This window comes from Chiloscyllium plagiosum, chromosome 10 (genome assembly GCF_004010195.1).
Source record: "Chiloscyllium plagiosum isolate BGI_BamShark_2017 chromosome 10, ASM401019v2, whole genome shotgun sequence".
Classification (NCBI taxonomy): Eukaryota; Metazoa; Chordata; class Chondrichthyes; order Orectolobiformes; family Hemiscylliidae; genus Chiloscyllium; species Chiloscyllium plagiosum.
This window is the reverse complement of record NC_057719.1, coordinates 51847076-51863085: the sequence shown is the minus strand read 5'-3', so window position 1 is coordinate 51863085 and position 16010 is coordinate 51847076. Positions and strand designations below refer to the sequence as shown.

Here is a 16010-nt window from a genome sequence, read left to right as displayed (position 1 = left end):
TGGGGGAGTCGAGAACTAGAGGGCATAGATTTCAGGTGAGAGGGGCATGATATAAAAGGGACCTAAGAGGCAATTTTTTCACACAGAGGGTGTATGGAATGAGCTGGTCCATCTGCACAGCAGCATGCTGCAATTTTTCCCCATTTAGATAATAGTCCATTTTGCTGTTATTCCTACAGTTACAAATGTCATACAGTTCTTAGGGCTAAAGGGTATGGGGACAAAGAGGGAACAGTGTATTGAGGTGGATGATCAGCATGATTATCTTGAGCGGCAAAATAGACTCAAAGGGCCAAATGGCCTACTCATGCTCAAACTTTCTATGTTTTTATGTTAACCGTGAAGTCACCACATTGCTGAATGTGCCTCCCAGAGCTCACAATATTTGTCATGCACAGGCTAGACTATCAATGAAACCTAACTGCTGGCAGCATGCTTATAATGGCTGAACTGTTGAGTCTGCAACAAGTGAGGAGAGCCAAGCTCACCCAGTTCTTTAATTTGGGCCTCCATCAAGCAAGATTCAATGTGTGATTTGAGAGCTGCACACAAAAGCGGAAGAGAGTTTAACATGAGACAATTATTTTGCAGATGTGGATTTCGGTTTTTAGAAATATTGTCCGTATGACACTCATAGGAAGGCATCGCCAATTAATGCTCTACTTTTTGTCATTTATATAAATGATTTGGATGCGAGCATAAGAGGTACAGTTAGTAAGTTTGCAGATGACACCAAAATTGGAGGTGTAGTGGACAGCGAAGAGGATTACCTCAGATTACAACAGATGGGCCGATGGACTGAGAAATGGCAGATAGAGTTTAATTCAGATAAATGTGAGGTGCTGCATTTTGGGAAAGCAAATCTTAGCAGGACTTATACACTTAATGGTAAGGTCCTCTGAAGTGTAGCTAAACAAAGACACCTTCGAGTGCAGGTTCATAGCTCCTTGAAAGTGGAGTCGCAGGTAGATGGGATAGTGAAGAAGATGTTTGGTATGCTTTCCTTTATTGGTCAGAGTATTGAGTGTAGGAGTTGGGAGGTCATGTTGCGGCTGTACAGGACATTGGTCAGGCCACTGTTGGAATATTGCACGCAGTTCTGATCTCCTTCCTATCGGAAAGATGTTGTGAAACTTGAAAGGGTTCAGAAGAGATTTACAAGGATGTTGCCAAGGTTGGAGGATCTGAGCTATAGGGAGAGGCTGAACAGGCTGGGGCCGTTTTCCCTGGAACGTCGGAGGCTGAGGGCTGACCTTATAGAGGTTTACAAAATTATGAGGGGCATGAATAGGATAAATAGACAAAGTATTTTCTCTGGGATCGAGGAGTCCAGAACTAGAGGGCATAGGTTTAGGGTGAGAGGGGAAAGATATAAAAGAGACCTAAGGGGCAACTTTTTCACACAGAGGGTGGTACGTGTATGGAATGAGCTGCCAGAGGATGTGGTGGAGGCTGGTACAATTGCAACATTTAAGAGGCTTTGGGTATATGAATAGGAAGGGTTTGGAGGGATATGGGCCGGGTGCTGGCAAGTGGGACTAGATTGGGTTGGGATATCTGGTTGGCATGGATGGGTTGGACCGAAGGGTCTGTTTCCATGCTGTACATCTCTATGACTCTATGATAAAAGCTTTTTTTTTCCCCAGAGTAACTGAAACAAATCTTTACACACAAATAATGCTCCTTTCCCTAAATGTACCTTCCAAAGACTATTGAGATCACAACTAATGTGTTTCACAACTTTGTGTGCATAAAGTTAAATGATATTAATCAGATAGCTGCAATCTCTTTGGAGATTCCATGGTCATTTTCAAAGAATTCATTTGCTTAGTGATTTCAAACTTTCCTTACTCCCAATTAACTACACGCTACTTTGTTGCCAATTTAAAAACTGTGTTCTCTCATATTCAGTCTCCTCTTTCACCATCTGTCCTTGTTGCCCGTCCTTTTCCACACTACCCCCAGTTGCCTCCAAACCCCGTTGCTACCTCCTTCTCCCACTCCTTCCATCCTCTCTCTCTCACCTCTTGCAATCTTCCTCGCTTCCCCTCTGCAGTCTGCCTGTCATGTCTTTGCAGCATCTTTCTCCAACCCTTGCAGCTCCCCTTCCCTCCCTCAGAATCTGCAATTGCCCTTACCTGCCCTCTCCGCAGCCTTATCCCAACCCCTTTGCATTCTGTTTCCTCCTCCCTCCGCAACCTCCTTGCCTTCCAGCAGGTGGCCCCACAGCAGATTCCTTTGGCACTGGCAGATGGAACCACCAGGTAAAAACCAGCCCATGGCCTCGCCTTGGGGATAAAAAATTAGGATGTATCTGCATAATTGTGTATAAATTCACATTGAGAGGAATAATTGAATAATGTAGGTTTAATTATTTAATTTAAGGAAAATGCAATAGTGTGACGTCTTATTGAAGTATCGTTTACATTATCGTTTATGTTTAACAAATAGAGAAGCCCTCCGACATAAAAGGGAAGATATATCAAAGGATATTATGCACATCAAAGCAACTACCGAGGATTACCTAACCCATTTGAGTATGCGTATGAAAACCTTGAAGAAGAAACGTGAAGAATTGCTTCCAGAAGTATGGGTCGCTATTTTTCTTTTATTTATTCATGAGATAAGAAACTTCTGATATTTTTTGCAGTTTGAGAAGGTGGAGTTGAGTTGAACTGCTGTAGTTCATATGGTGAAAGTACTCCCATAGTGCTGTTTAGTATTGAGTTCAAGCATTCTGACATGGGGCGGCATGGTGGCTCAGTGGTTCGCACCGCTGCCTCACAGTGCCAGGGACCCAGGCTTGATTCCAGCCTTGGGCAACTATCTGTGTGGAGTTTGCACATTTCCTCCGTGTCTGCGTGGGTTTCCTCCGGGTGCTCCGGTTGCCTCCTACAGTCCAAAGATATGCAGGTCAGGTGAATTGGCCATACTAAATTGCCATAATGTTAGGTTCATTAGTCAGGGGTAAATGTAGGTGAATGGGTCTGGGTGGGTTACTCTTCGGATGATTGATATGGACCTCTTGAGCCGAAGGGCCTGTTTCCACACTGTAGGGTATCTAATCTAATCAACAACAATGCAGAATGGTGATATATTTCTGACTTATGAAGTGTGGAACTTGGAAATGGGCATGGGAGTGTCTGCTATCTTTATACTTCTAGGTAGTAGAGGTAATTACTTTAGGAGAAGCTTTAGTGAGTTATTGCAATATATCTTATACATGGTACAGATTGCAAGTAATGGTGGAGCTACTCTCAGCCAGACAAGTGGAGGAAATTCCATTGTCCACCTGACCTGGTCTTATTGAGGGTGATGAAAAGATTTTGAGGAGTCCATAGAGGAGTCAACTGCTGCAGAATACTCAATCCCAGCGTCAACATTCATGAAGCTATTACAGTTATGTTTCTAATGAGTAATAACCCTAATGCTGTTACATTAGAATTTGGATGATGGTGATGATGTTTAATGTCAAGAAAAAGAGTTTTGGCACTTTCTTATTGGAGATGATCATTGTCTGGCATTTGTGGTGCAATATTATTACCACTTATTTGACTTGAATATTATTTAGATTTTGTTGCATGCATGAAAGGACCACTCCATTACCTGAAGAACTGTGAATTAAACTGAACTGAATACAATGGATTCATAACTGATGAGCATCCCCATTCCTAACCTTATGTGAAGGAATGGTTGTTGTTGGCAGCTAAGGATTATTGAACCCAGGATAATGCCTTGAGGATCATACAGCAATATCTTGAGATTGAATAACCTAACCCATTTGAGTATGCGTATGAAAACCTTGAAGAAGAAACGTGAAGAATTGCTTCCAGAAGTATGGGTCACTATTTTTCTTTTATTTATTCATGAGATATTGAAACTACTGGTATTTGTTGCAGTTTGAGAAGGTGGAGTTGAGTTGAACTGCTGTAGTTCATACGGTGAAAGTACTCCCATAGTGCTGTTTAGTATTGAGTTCAAGCAATCTGACATGGGGCGGCATGCGTCCAATAACTACAACCAATTTTCTTATCAAGAACAAAAAACTGCATTTGCTGAAAGTCAACATTTAAGTTGAAAATGCTAGAAATACTCAGCAAGTTGGACAGCACCAGTGGAGAGAAACAGTGTTAATTTTTCAGGTCACTGGCCTTTCTTTGTATGAGGTACTTTGACAAAAGCCAGTGGAAATTTCTCATTCCTTTATCACCATTGATTTGAATTTCACCAGGTGGTCACTTGCAATATTCTTCAGAACATTTTGGGACCAAAGGTGTAATGAGCTTTGGAGCTGTGTAGACTTAGCAGATCACAAACTGAGCATATCAGTTATTGATAAGTGAGCAGTTATTGATGATAACACCATCAATAACACCTTGCATTAATGTAGATTGATGGGGCAGTAATTAGCAAAATTGCATCTCTTCTGCATTTTATAGAAAGACCATAGTCACTTTTTCACTTTGTCTAGGATATGTCAGTGTATAGTCATATTGAAATGGTTAATTAGTGTTGTAACTGAATTGGGGAACTGCATTGTCACTGTATTCCCACTGCACCACAAGTTGCAACATACAATATACATATTGTACTGAAGTCTTTGTACTTTCTTTGTTAGAATGAAAAGTTCCATCAACCAGGTTTCATTGATAAACAGAAAAATATCTATTTAGAGTCATAGAGTCATAGAGATGCACAGCATGGAAACAGACCCTTCGATCCAACTCGTCCATGCCGACGAGATATCCCAACCCAATCTAGTCCTACCTGCCAGCACCCGGCCTATATCCCTCCAAACCCTTCCTATTCAATTGTACCAGTCTCTACCACTTTCTCTGGCAGCTCATTCCATATACTTACTTGAACAAAAATGCAGAATTGGTTAACACACAGTTTTCAGTATGGAAGTATAAATGTTTATGCCTCCAAATACCCCAAAAGATCCACAAACCTTTTAGGAAAAAGGGAAAAACACATTTCTGGCCAAGATAGTTACTCTTTTTTTTTATCATCAAGAATATGTTCCAAAGTCCATCAATCTGATGTTCTTGCATTTGTAGTCATGTCAGTAATCTTGCGCTGTTGGGCGTTTTAAGAAATTCTTTTGTAGAAAGAAATCAGTTTTCACCCTAATCTTGCCGCAACTTGAGCTGAACACCTGCTTTCCTCAACTCATACTACACACCAAAAACTCCAAGCCTGCAAACATTGTTCAAACATAGGAGCTATTAAAACTCAATCATAAAACAGTTATGTTTTTATTTCCCTGAACTGAGTTCAGACCAGCAACTCTAGAACCATGTGATTTCTGAGAAATGCCTTGTTTTTAAAGACGTTCTAATGTGTCTTTCCATTGACTTTTAAAGAACAGCATTTGGGCATTCCCACTATCCTTCAAATTCAACATTGGGCCTTTAGATGCAAAGTAGGAGAAATGGGGATTAAGAAAACAACAAGAGGCATTCAACAAATATAATGAGTCTTTATAAATTTCTGTTGGTTTGAAGACTCTTAGGCTTGATATTTGGTCTCAATATATGCTAGGTAACCCGAAACAACAATGTTTCAATATGTTGTTTAGAAATCTTAGAAATAAGAAATTAACTTTTGCTCTAGAATAAGCAGTGGATAGAGTGGTTTAGGAGTTGCAGACTAGACAAGCATTTGATATCCATTTCCAATTGCCTTTGAGAAGATAGTGCTGATCTGTATTCTTGAACCACTGCAGTCCATGTGATGTAGAAGAGAGTTCCAGGATTTTGATCCAATGACAGTAAAGGAATGGTAAGAAGTCAGGATGGTATGTAGCTTGGAGGAGAACGTGCTGGTGATGTTCCTATATATCTATTTGTCCTTGTCCTTCCAGGAGTTTGCAGTCACATGGCCAGAAGATGCTATCAGAGGAGCTTAAGTTGCTCCAGTACATCTTGTAGATGGTAGAAACTGCTGCCATGGTGCAGCAGTGGTGAATAGCTGAATGTTGCAGGTATTGAATGTGTCAATTAATCAAATTCCATATCCTCAATGGTACTGAGTTTCTTGGGTATTCTTGGAGCTATGTTCAGCCAGACAAGTTGAGAAAATTCCACTACACTGATGACTTTTGCCTTTTAGACGTGGACAGGTTTTAAGGAGCCAGGTAGTAAGTTACTCACCATAGAATCCCAAATTTTAGTCACAGTATTTACAGGATACGGCTGTTCCAGTTCAGCTTCTGGTCAATAGTGCTTTATAAACATGTATTTTTCTTTGCAAGACCATTGTGGAACCAGTAGATTTTTTTTAAACCAGTGTTTTATTCTTAACATCAGATTAAGAGACTACAACAGGAGATTAATAAACATGCTGAGAAGATTATGGCTCTTAAACGACAACTGTCAGAAGAAAAGGCCGCGTACGGCAGCAAGGAAGAACATTTGTTAGCAGAAATCAAACAACTGCAGGTAAAATATATTTTCCTTACTATCTCTCAGGCTCTGTTTATGGATGGCTGCTGCTTGCAAAATATCTGAAATATTATTCCACATATTCTAAATGATAATTACAGTCTATGCTTACATACTAGCTTACATAGCTAGCAATTTTTAGATGTTTTGGAAGTGTGCGTAGGATACTCAAATATGCATGTTTGAAAACGTGAAATAAATGTAACTTCATTTGCTAAGCTAGAGGTGTCTAACAAATTACTTGAACAATTTTTAAATTCTGTTTGTCTGCAATTGATAAAAAATAAGTGTCAAGTTCATGTGAGATAGCCTTGCTAAGCAATTTATGCTGAAGAATTGCAGAATTAGACTAGGATGCTACTGTGCAGTGACAAAAATAACGTAAGTATATTTTTATGCTTGTCCAAAGTTTCTTTGTAAGTAAATTCAGGTATCATATATACATAACACATTTATGAAAGCTTATTAATAGAAATGCAATTGTTACTTCCAGGAAAATGTAACATTTTAGAGATAAAATTTCAAATTAAAGTAGCATTTTTTATTTGTTGATGTAAACTTTAAATGTTGCCTTAACGATGTTTAATTTTGTATCCTCAGGTGCTTTTGCGATAACCCGTATGAAATCATGTTAACGTTTAAGCTTGTATATTTTACTTCTAATTTTATCTGCTTAATCTGATTAAAACAATATAGTTATGGAATCATGCCCCTACATATGAATGTCTATTCAGAGAAAAAAAGCAAGGGAAGACATGGCAGACAGAAAATAACTACCATCTGATTTTTTTAAATAAGTTTCTCTAATTCTCTGAACAAATAGAAGGGATTATTATTATAGAATAATTATCTGGTAAATTCAGTTGGTAATTTATTTGAAAATATCAATATTATCAATTGAAATTTAAGTTAAATATGTTCCTACTTATCTGTTTGTGTACTCACATGTGTATTAAGCACAAACATAACAAGTGTTCCTTGAACTTCTATTTAACTTCAACAGAATGAAATTGAAATTTTGAATGGGACCATAAAGGAGGTGAAAGAGCAACTTCAGGAAAAAATATCCACCCAACAGATGCTGGAATCCATGCTTGCTGATGAGACAGCAGCTTGTGATGAACTACATAAAGAATGTGAAGGTAAAGTATTTATGGCATTTGTTAATATCAATAATAATTTATTTTTATTCTTTCATGGGACTGAGCATTCTTGGCAAGAGCAGCATTAGTTGCCCATCCTTATTTACCCCTGAAAAGGCAATGGTGAGCTGACTACTGTCCATCTAATCTAGGTACACCTACAGTGCCGTTATATAGGGAATTCCAGGTGTTTGACCAAACAGCAGTGAAAGGATGGTGATATAATAACAAGACAAATCGGTTTAAGGAGAATCCAAAGAGATTCTATAGATATATTGAGGACAAAAGTAACTAAGGAGAGAACAGGGCTCCTTAAAGATCCACTAGGCTGTCCATGTGTGGAACTACAGAAGCTGGGTGAGATATTAAACAAATATTCTGAGTCAATTTTTTATGATTAATTAGGATATGGAAGCTCGAGAACTTGGAGAAATAAATAGTGATCCCTTGAGAAGTGTTCATATTAGAGAAGGTGGTGGTGCTGGATGTCTTAAAATGCATGAATGTGGATAAATACAAGGGACCTGGTCTGGTGTACACCAGAACTTTGTGGGAAACTAAGGAAGTGATTGCTGGGCCCCTTGCTGAGATATATGTGCCATCAATAGCCATGGATAAGGTGCGAAAAGAGCAGAGGTTGTAGTGCCATTACTTAAGAAAGTTGAAGATCACACAACACTATGTTATAGTCAAACGGGGTTTACTTGAAAGTACTAGCTTTTGGAGTGCTGCTCCTTCATCATGTAGCTGGACTATAACCTGGTATTGTGTGACTTTCTACTTTGTCCATCCCAGTCCAACACCGGGACCTCCATATCATTATGAAAGTTAGTAAGGAAAAGCCAGGGAACTGTAGACCGGTAAGCATAAGTGGTGGGCAAGTTGTTGAGGGAATCCTGAGGGACAGGATTAACAAGTATTTGGAAAGGCAAGGACTGATTAGGGAAATCCAACATGGCTTTCAGCATGAGAAATCGTGTCTCACTAACTGGATTCAATTTTCTGAAGAAATTATGAAGAAGATTGATGAAGGCAGCAGTGTACGTTGTCTATGTGGAACTTCAGCAGGTGATCGACAAGGTTCCTCATGGTAAACTGATTAACAAGGGCAAATCACATGGAATCCATTTGGATTCAAAATTGGTTTGAACATAAGAGACAGAGGGTGTGGTGGAGTATTGTTTTTCATACTGGAGACCTGTGACCAGCAGTGTGCCACATGGATTGGTGCTGGGTCTACTGCTTGTTATCATTTATATAAATTATTTGGATGTGAACATAGGTGGTATGGTTAGTAAGTTTACATATGACACCGAAATTGGTGATGTATTGGACAGTGAACAAGGTTATCTAAGAGAACAATGGATCTTGATCAGATCGGGCCACAGCATGGTTGATGGAGTTTAATTTAGATAAATGTGAGATGCTGCATTTTGGAAAGGCAAATCAGGAAAGGTCTTATACACTTAATGGTAAGGTCCTGGGGGTATTGCCAAACAAAGAGACATTAGGATGAAGGTTCATAGTTTCCTGAAATTGGAGTCACAGGTAGACAGAGTAGTGAGGAAGGTGTTTGGCATGCTTGCCTGGTCAGTGCATTGAGTAAACGAATGGGAACGTCATGTTGCAACTGTACAGGATATTGATCATGCCACTTTTGGAATACTAAGTTCTGTTCTGGTTTCCCTGGTATCCCTCCACCGCCGCTCCCTCACCACCCATACATGGAGGAAAAGCGCTTCATCTTCTGCCTCAGAACACTTCAACCCCATGGCATCAATGTGTATTTCACCAGTTTCCTCATTTCCCCTTCCCCTACCTCACCCCAGCTCCAACCTTCCAGCTCAGCACCACCCTCATGACCTGTACTACCTGCCTATCTTCCGTTTCACCTATCCACTCCACCCTCCTCTCCCCCTCTCATTTATCTCTCTACTCTGCAGGCACCCTGCCTCTATTCCTGATTAAGGGCTTTTGGCTGAAATGTCAATTTTCCTGCTCCTCGGTTGCTGCCTGACCTGCTGTGCTTTTCTAGCATCACTCTAATCTAGATGAGTTTAGTGGAGTCAGGAAAAGTTTATCTATAATGTTTCACTCTGTGAATAAATCTATTCTAAGTAAAGGCTAACTCTGGATGATTCCTTTACCATTTCTTATTCATGTACATACCCAAATGTCTTTTAAGGTTGCTGCCTGACCTGCTGTCCTTTTCTAGCATCACTCTAATCTAGATGAGTTTAGTGGAGTCAGGAAATGTTTATCTATAATGTTTCACTCTGTGAATAAATCTATTCTAAGTAAAGGCTAACTCTGGATGATTCCTTTACCATTTCTTATTCATGTACATACCTAAATGTCTTTTAAATGTAACTGTACCCACTTCCACCATGCCCTCTGGAAGTTCTTTCCACACACGAAACACTGTTAAAAAAAATTGCCCCTTGTCTTTTTAAACTTTTCTCCCTTCATCTTAAAAATATGCCTTGAAACCTCCCACCCTAGGGAAAAGACACATGCCATTCACCTTATCTATACCTTTTAACATCAGGGAGACCGAGCACCAACTCACAGAGCAGTTAAGAGAGTATCTGTGTCTGCATGCACCAACCAACCCCACCGCCTTGTGACCAACTACTTCAAACTCCCCCAAGGACATGCAAATCCTGAGCCTCCTCCACTCCCAAATCAAAGCCACCCGCCAACTGAAGGAAGAACACCTCATCTTCCGCCTCGGGACCCTACAACCACACGGCATTAACATTGACTACACCAGTTTCCAAATCTCCGCACCCTCCAGCTCATACCAGATCTAACCCTCCAACCCAGCACCACCCTCTTGACCTGTTCTACCTGTTCATCTACCTTCCCAAGTATCAAATCCATCAGATGCTGCCTGATCTGCTATGCTTTTTCCAGCACCACACTTTAAATCTCAAGCATCTGCAGTCCTCTCGATCTCCTTCATTATTTTAAACACCTCCATATGGTCACCTCCCTCAACCTCCTATGCTCCAGTGAATAAAATTCCAGCCAATCCAGTCTCACCTTATAACACAAACTCTCCATTCCTGGCAACAGCTTGGTAAATCTCTTCTGAACCCTCTCCAACTTGATAATATTTTTCCTATAACAGGGAGACCAGAACTGGACACTGTACTCCAGAGGAGGCCTCATCAACATCCTGTACAACCACAACATAATGTCCCAATTCCTATACTCAAATGCCTGTGCAATGAAGGCAAGCATGCTAAATGCCTTCTAAACCACCTTATCTATATGTGATGCAAAACTTCAAAGAATTATGTACCTGAGGCCCTAGATCTCTCTGTTCTACAACATTCATCAAGGCCCTACTTTTAATTCTTTAAGTCTTGCCTTTATTCATTTTACCAAAACGTAATACCTCACATTTATCCAAATCAAACTCCATTTGCCGCTCTTCAGCCCATTGACCCAATTGATCAAGATCTCTTTGTAATATCAGATAACCTTCTTCACTGTCCACGATACCACCAATCTTGGTGTTATCCGCAAACTTACTCATCATGCCTTCCATATTCTCATGTAAATCAGTTACATAAATGACAAGCAAAAGTGGACCCAGCACTGATCCTTGTAGAACACTGCTAGTCGCAGGTCTCCAGTCTGAAAAACAATCCTCCACCATCATTCTCTGTCTCCCGGCATTAAACCAATTTAGTATCCATTTGGCAAGCTCACCCTGAATCCCATGTAGTCTATCTTTACTAATTAGTCTACCATGTGGAATCTTGTCAAAGGCTTTACTAAAGTTTAAATAAACAATGTCTACCATTCTGCCCTCGTCAACCTTCTTGGTTACTTCCTCAGAAAGATTAATCAAGTTTGTGAAACATGCTTTTCCTCACACAAAACCGTGCTGACTATCCGTAGTCATTCCTTGCCTCTCCAAATGTCCATAATTCCTATCTTTCGACAACTTACCCAACACCAAAGTCAGACTCACAGATCTACAATTTCCAGGCTTATCCTTACATCCCTTCTTAAACAAAGATACAATATTAGCCACTCAGTCATCTGGCACCTGACCTGTAGTTATAGGTGATACAAATATTTCTGCAAGGAGCACTGCAATATCCTCCTTAACTTCTCACAAAGTCCTTGGATACACTAGATCAGGTTCTGGAGATTTATCCACCTTTATATTTTCTAGGACCTCCAGGACTTCCTCTTCTGTCATGTGAACTGTTTGCAAAACATCTGTATTTATTTCCACTGAATTCTCTAGCCTCTATTTTTTTCTCCACAGTAAAAGCTGACACAAAATATTAATTTAATATCTCTTCCTTCTCCTGAGGTTCAACACAGGCAACCTCTTTGATCTCTAAGGGGCCCTACTCTCTCTAGTTGCTCTCAATGTACTTGTGGAATCTTTGTGGATTATCCTTAACCTTATTTCATAAAATGACAATCTCAAGATTAGGTCAGGAGGCAGAAGTTCTCATGAAGTTTTACTGGCTTCCAACAAACTCGACAATGAAATTAATACGAGAAGCAAAACAAAAGGCAACTGATGGTTGGAAGGAATCTGGAGTTTATTTTACCCAGATTGTTTTCAGACTACTTTGTCGCTTAGATTATTTGTACTGGAAAAGTCATGACAGCAGTAATAATGCTAAAGTAAGGCAAGTTTCTCAGGGCTCAGAGTAACTAGATGATACAGAACTTAAAATAAACCAAACCCTCCATAGTGGACAAATTTCTAAACCTCTTTTTAGTTCTTTTGGACATATATTCCTGGAAGTGTGCATCATTTATCATAAAAATAATGTTTCTGTATATTTTATAACTTTCAAAAGTAAGTGTCTTTAAGATGACAAAGAGGCAGAAGGGAAACAATGGGGAATAAATAAATGTCTGTGGTCTGAATAACGCTTCGTGATTGTGTGATGTTTATTTTTCTGAAACTAGACTGTATTCAATTTGAACCTGAGGACACATTCAGTTACCATCAAGATGACATATTGATGATTTCTTATGAGGTAGTGGTACAGAATTTGAGAAATATATTATTAATAAGATTGAAAAGGAATTTCAGTTTGGAAGTCAGGCTAATATAAATGCAAAATACCATAGATGTTGGAAATCAGAAACAAACACAATACTGGAGAAATTCAGCAACAGCCTGGCAGTATCTGTGGAGAGTGAAATAAAGTTAACATTTCAAGTCTGGCATGACTTCTTCAGAAGTGAAGTCAGACTTCTGGCCTCTAAACTATATTGATTTAGATATTAAGCACACTGGGTCTGAAACAATTATAAATCAACAATCTTATTTAGAGAGTATTATTCGCATGTGGGTTAATTGTGGGTTGTCATGGCAGAATGAAGATGTTTTGTCTAAAGAGCAGACCCAGCAGTTACAGAGCTTGATTGGTCAGTTGAATTGGTAATGCACTCAGGCGAAATCAGATGCTGGTTTAGATGAATTGTGATAAAACACACTGAAGTTGAAGATATTTTAAAAGCAAATAAAACATTTAAAAAGTTGGATGTGCATAAATGCATACTTATGTTTCTGTCCTTGAGTGTCCCAAAGAATGTTAACTCATTTTTAGTAGTGTGTCATAATTAATCTTTCAGATGGATTTTTGAGTGCAACTGGTTTCGGAATGTCTTTCATAAGTGATAATAGGACCTGCGAACCTAAGAAATTAAAATGGGTTGTTAAAAGAATTCAAGCTCTGGAAAGACTGGTTCTTGTGGAAAAAGTGGATATGAGATTCTACTTTATGGGATTTTCTATTTAATAGTATAATGGAGATAGTTTACACATTGAATGTTGAATAGATAGTTGTTCCTCCTGAAATTGTTTTGTAGGATAAAATATGCTCCACAAATGTATGAATGAAGGATGATAATGGACTTACCCCGATGTATTGAAAGAAAATTTGTGGAGAAGGGAAACCTCCAAGATCTTTCACAGAATCCCTACAGTGTGGAAGAGGCCATTCGGCCTATCGAGTCTTCACCTACTGTCCAAATAGCATCACAACTATTCCCATACCCAATCCCCGTAATCCTGCATTTACCATGGCTAATCCACCTAGCCTGCACTATTGATAATTTAGCATGGCCAATCCACCTGTATCTCTTTGCACTGAGAGCAGAAACCCAGGCGGTCACAGAGAGAATGTCATCCAATTCTGTAATTGTACTTGGGTCCCTGGCACTGTGAGGCAGCAGTGCTAACCACTGAGCCACCGTGTCACACAAACTTAAAAAGGGCTTGTGTTCACACTGTTATTGGGTTGTTTCACAAAATGAATTGCTTGTTAAGAACTTGTTGGAGATCCTGCAGAAAGAATTTCTCATAATGCTTTGTACAGAATATGGAAAAGTATTTTATTTTCTTTAATTTTCTTTTGAAATATTGTTTGTGCATATTACCTGTTTATAATATAACAGCCTCTTGAGGAATCACCAAGTGTACAAATTATTTCAATGAAAACTTCTTCTTCAACATCATAGAAATATGAAGCATTCAGAAACTGCAAGAGCCAGAGCACAATACATAAATAATTTTGTACTTCCATAAATCCATATGCCAAGAATTGTAATATATCCATTCTGTGTAGAGAAAATATAACATGGAAAATAGTATTTTTGTCAAGTTAAAGCATAAATTAAATGTGGGTATCTGACCAGTACTCAAAATAAGGGTTTGATTCAAACCATTAAATATTACAACCAAACACAAACTACTTCTTTTTACAGCTCAAAAAAATGAGAAATATGAACTTAATAGTACAATTGCTCAATTAAAGACAGAAACCGAAAAACTTCTTTCATCTAAGGTAACTTTTATATTACAAGTGTAAATGCAGGATGAGTAACATTGAAAATGTGCAGTTAATTTAAACCTTTAGGTTTTTGTAATATTAGTTGTATGCCTTCTTGTATAATCATTTAAAATAAGAGTCTTTTGTATGAAATCATTCAGCAGTCTGAGAATTATAAAGTCACAGTAAACTAACAGTTTCATTACTGTTAATTATTTGAAGCATTGCTAATGAAAGTGAATACAGCTGTTGAGTCAACATTAATCATATCTAGGTATGTGGGAGGAAGGTTATAAATGAAGCAACTGAGGATTGTTGAACCCAGTGCACTCCCGAGATATCTACATTGATATTCTGGGGTTAAAATGCTCAGACTTTGAGAAATATATTAATCATCTTTTGAGCTAGCTAGACTGAAGTCAGTAAAGTTTTCTTACCAATCCTATTGGCTTCAATGTGACAGATCTCCTTGTTGTCAATGGTAATCTCACATCTGTAATTTATCTCTTCTGCCCATATTTGGATTAGCGTTGTAATGGTATTTGACACCAAGCAAACTTGCTGAAACTCATACTGAGAAATAGTGAGCAGCCAATTGATGAGCAAATGCCACTTCATAGCATCATCAATGGAACGTTCCATCATTTCCCTATGAGGCCATTTTACACTGAGAACACTTGTTGTGAATCCTCTTTAACTCCTCCCTAACTGAACTCCATAGCTTGACTACTGGTTTACCTTCAAGTAGTTCTTTCAAGCCCATTTATGCCTGTTCACACCTCAGCTTAATGAAATTGTCCTTTCCCGAATTTAAAACTTTTATTCCTGATCTTAGTCTTTTCCATAACTAGTCTAAAAGTAACTTGTCACTAACACTAAAATGCTTTCTCACTGGTATCCCTTCAACCTACCCAGTCATTCTCTTAAAAAACACCATGTGCTGTTTGCCTCATTGGTCTTGCTGTGTACGAGCTAAAAGAGCTTTCCTTGATCTATTTTAAGAATTCCCGTGTATATACTGTTCATTTGTTTTTTTTGTTTGAACATTTGGACATCTGTAGAGTATACACCCAGCAGGAATGATGACCACTTTTCATTGAATCCCTAAAGTGTGGAAGCCATCGAGTCCAGGCCAATCCTCTGAAGAGCATCCCATGCCATCCCTGAAACCCTGCATTTCCCTCAGCTAATCACTTAGCCTGCACATCCCTGGACACTATGGGCAATTTAGAATGGCCAAAGCATCTTACATGCACATCGTTGGGCTGTGGGAGGAAATCAGAACACCCAGAGAAAACCCACACTGACAAGGAGAATGTTCAAGCTCTACACAGTCTCCCGACGCTGGAATCAAACCTGGGAAACCTGAGGCAGCAGTGCTAACCATTGAGCCATGTTCCTCTGTACAGTTAATGCATGATCTGCAATATTTAACCAATATTTCAAAACCCCTTTTCCAAAAGGAAACACCAGCTTTCCTATCCTGTCCAAAACAAAACCCATAGCTAGAAACAAGCCTTCCCTCCCACCCTTCTTTAAATGACATGTCAGTAACAGGTATAACGTGCTTGCAATTCTGTCGGTGCCTTCAGTTCATCTAC

The 16010-nt window shown here is 39.1% G+C and overlaps 1 protein-coding gene across 1 annotated transcript in view; it reads left to right on the top strand.

The window, feature by feature from the left end:
• The window catches only part of ccdc175 (coiled-coil domain containing 175), an 80793-nt gene that overhangs the window by 61750 nt on the left and 3033 nt on the right, over nucleotides 1–16010 (top strand). The window contains exons 12-15 of the mRNA XM_043698439.1: nucleotides 2452–2587; nucleotides 6312–6443; nucleotides 7450–7588; nucleotides 14345–14424. Of these exons, the coding sequence (XP_043554374.1) occupies nucleotides 2452–2587; nucleotides 6312–6443; nucleotides 7450–7588; nucleotides 14345–14424 (487 nt within the window). The remainder of the gene's footprint in view (nucleotides 1–2451; nucleotides 2588–6311; nucleotides 6444–7449; nucleotides 7589–14344; nucleotides 14425–16010) is intronic.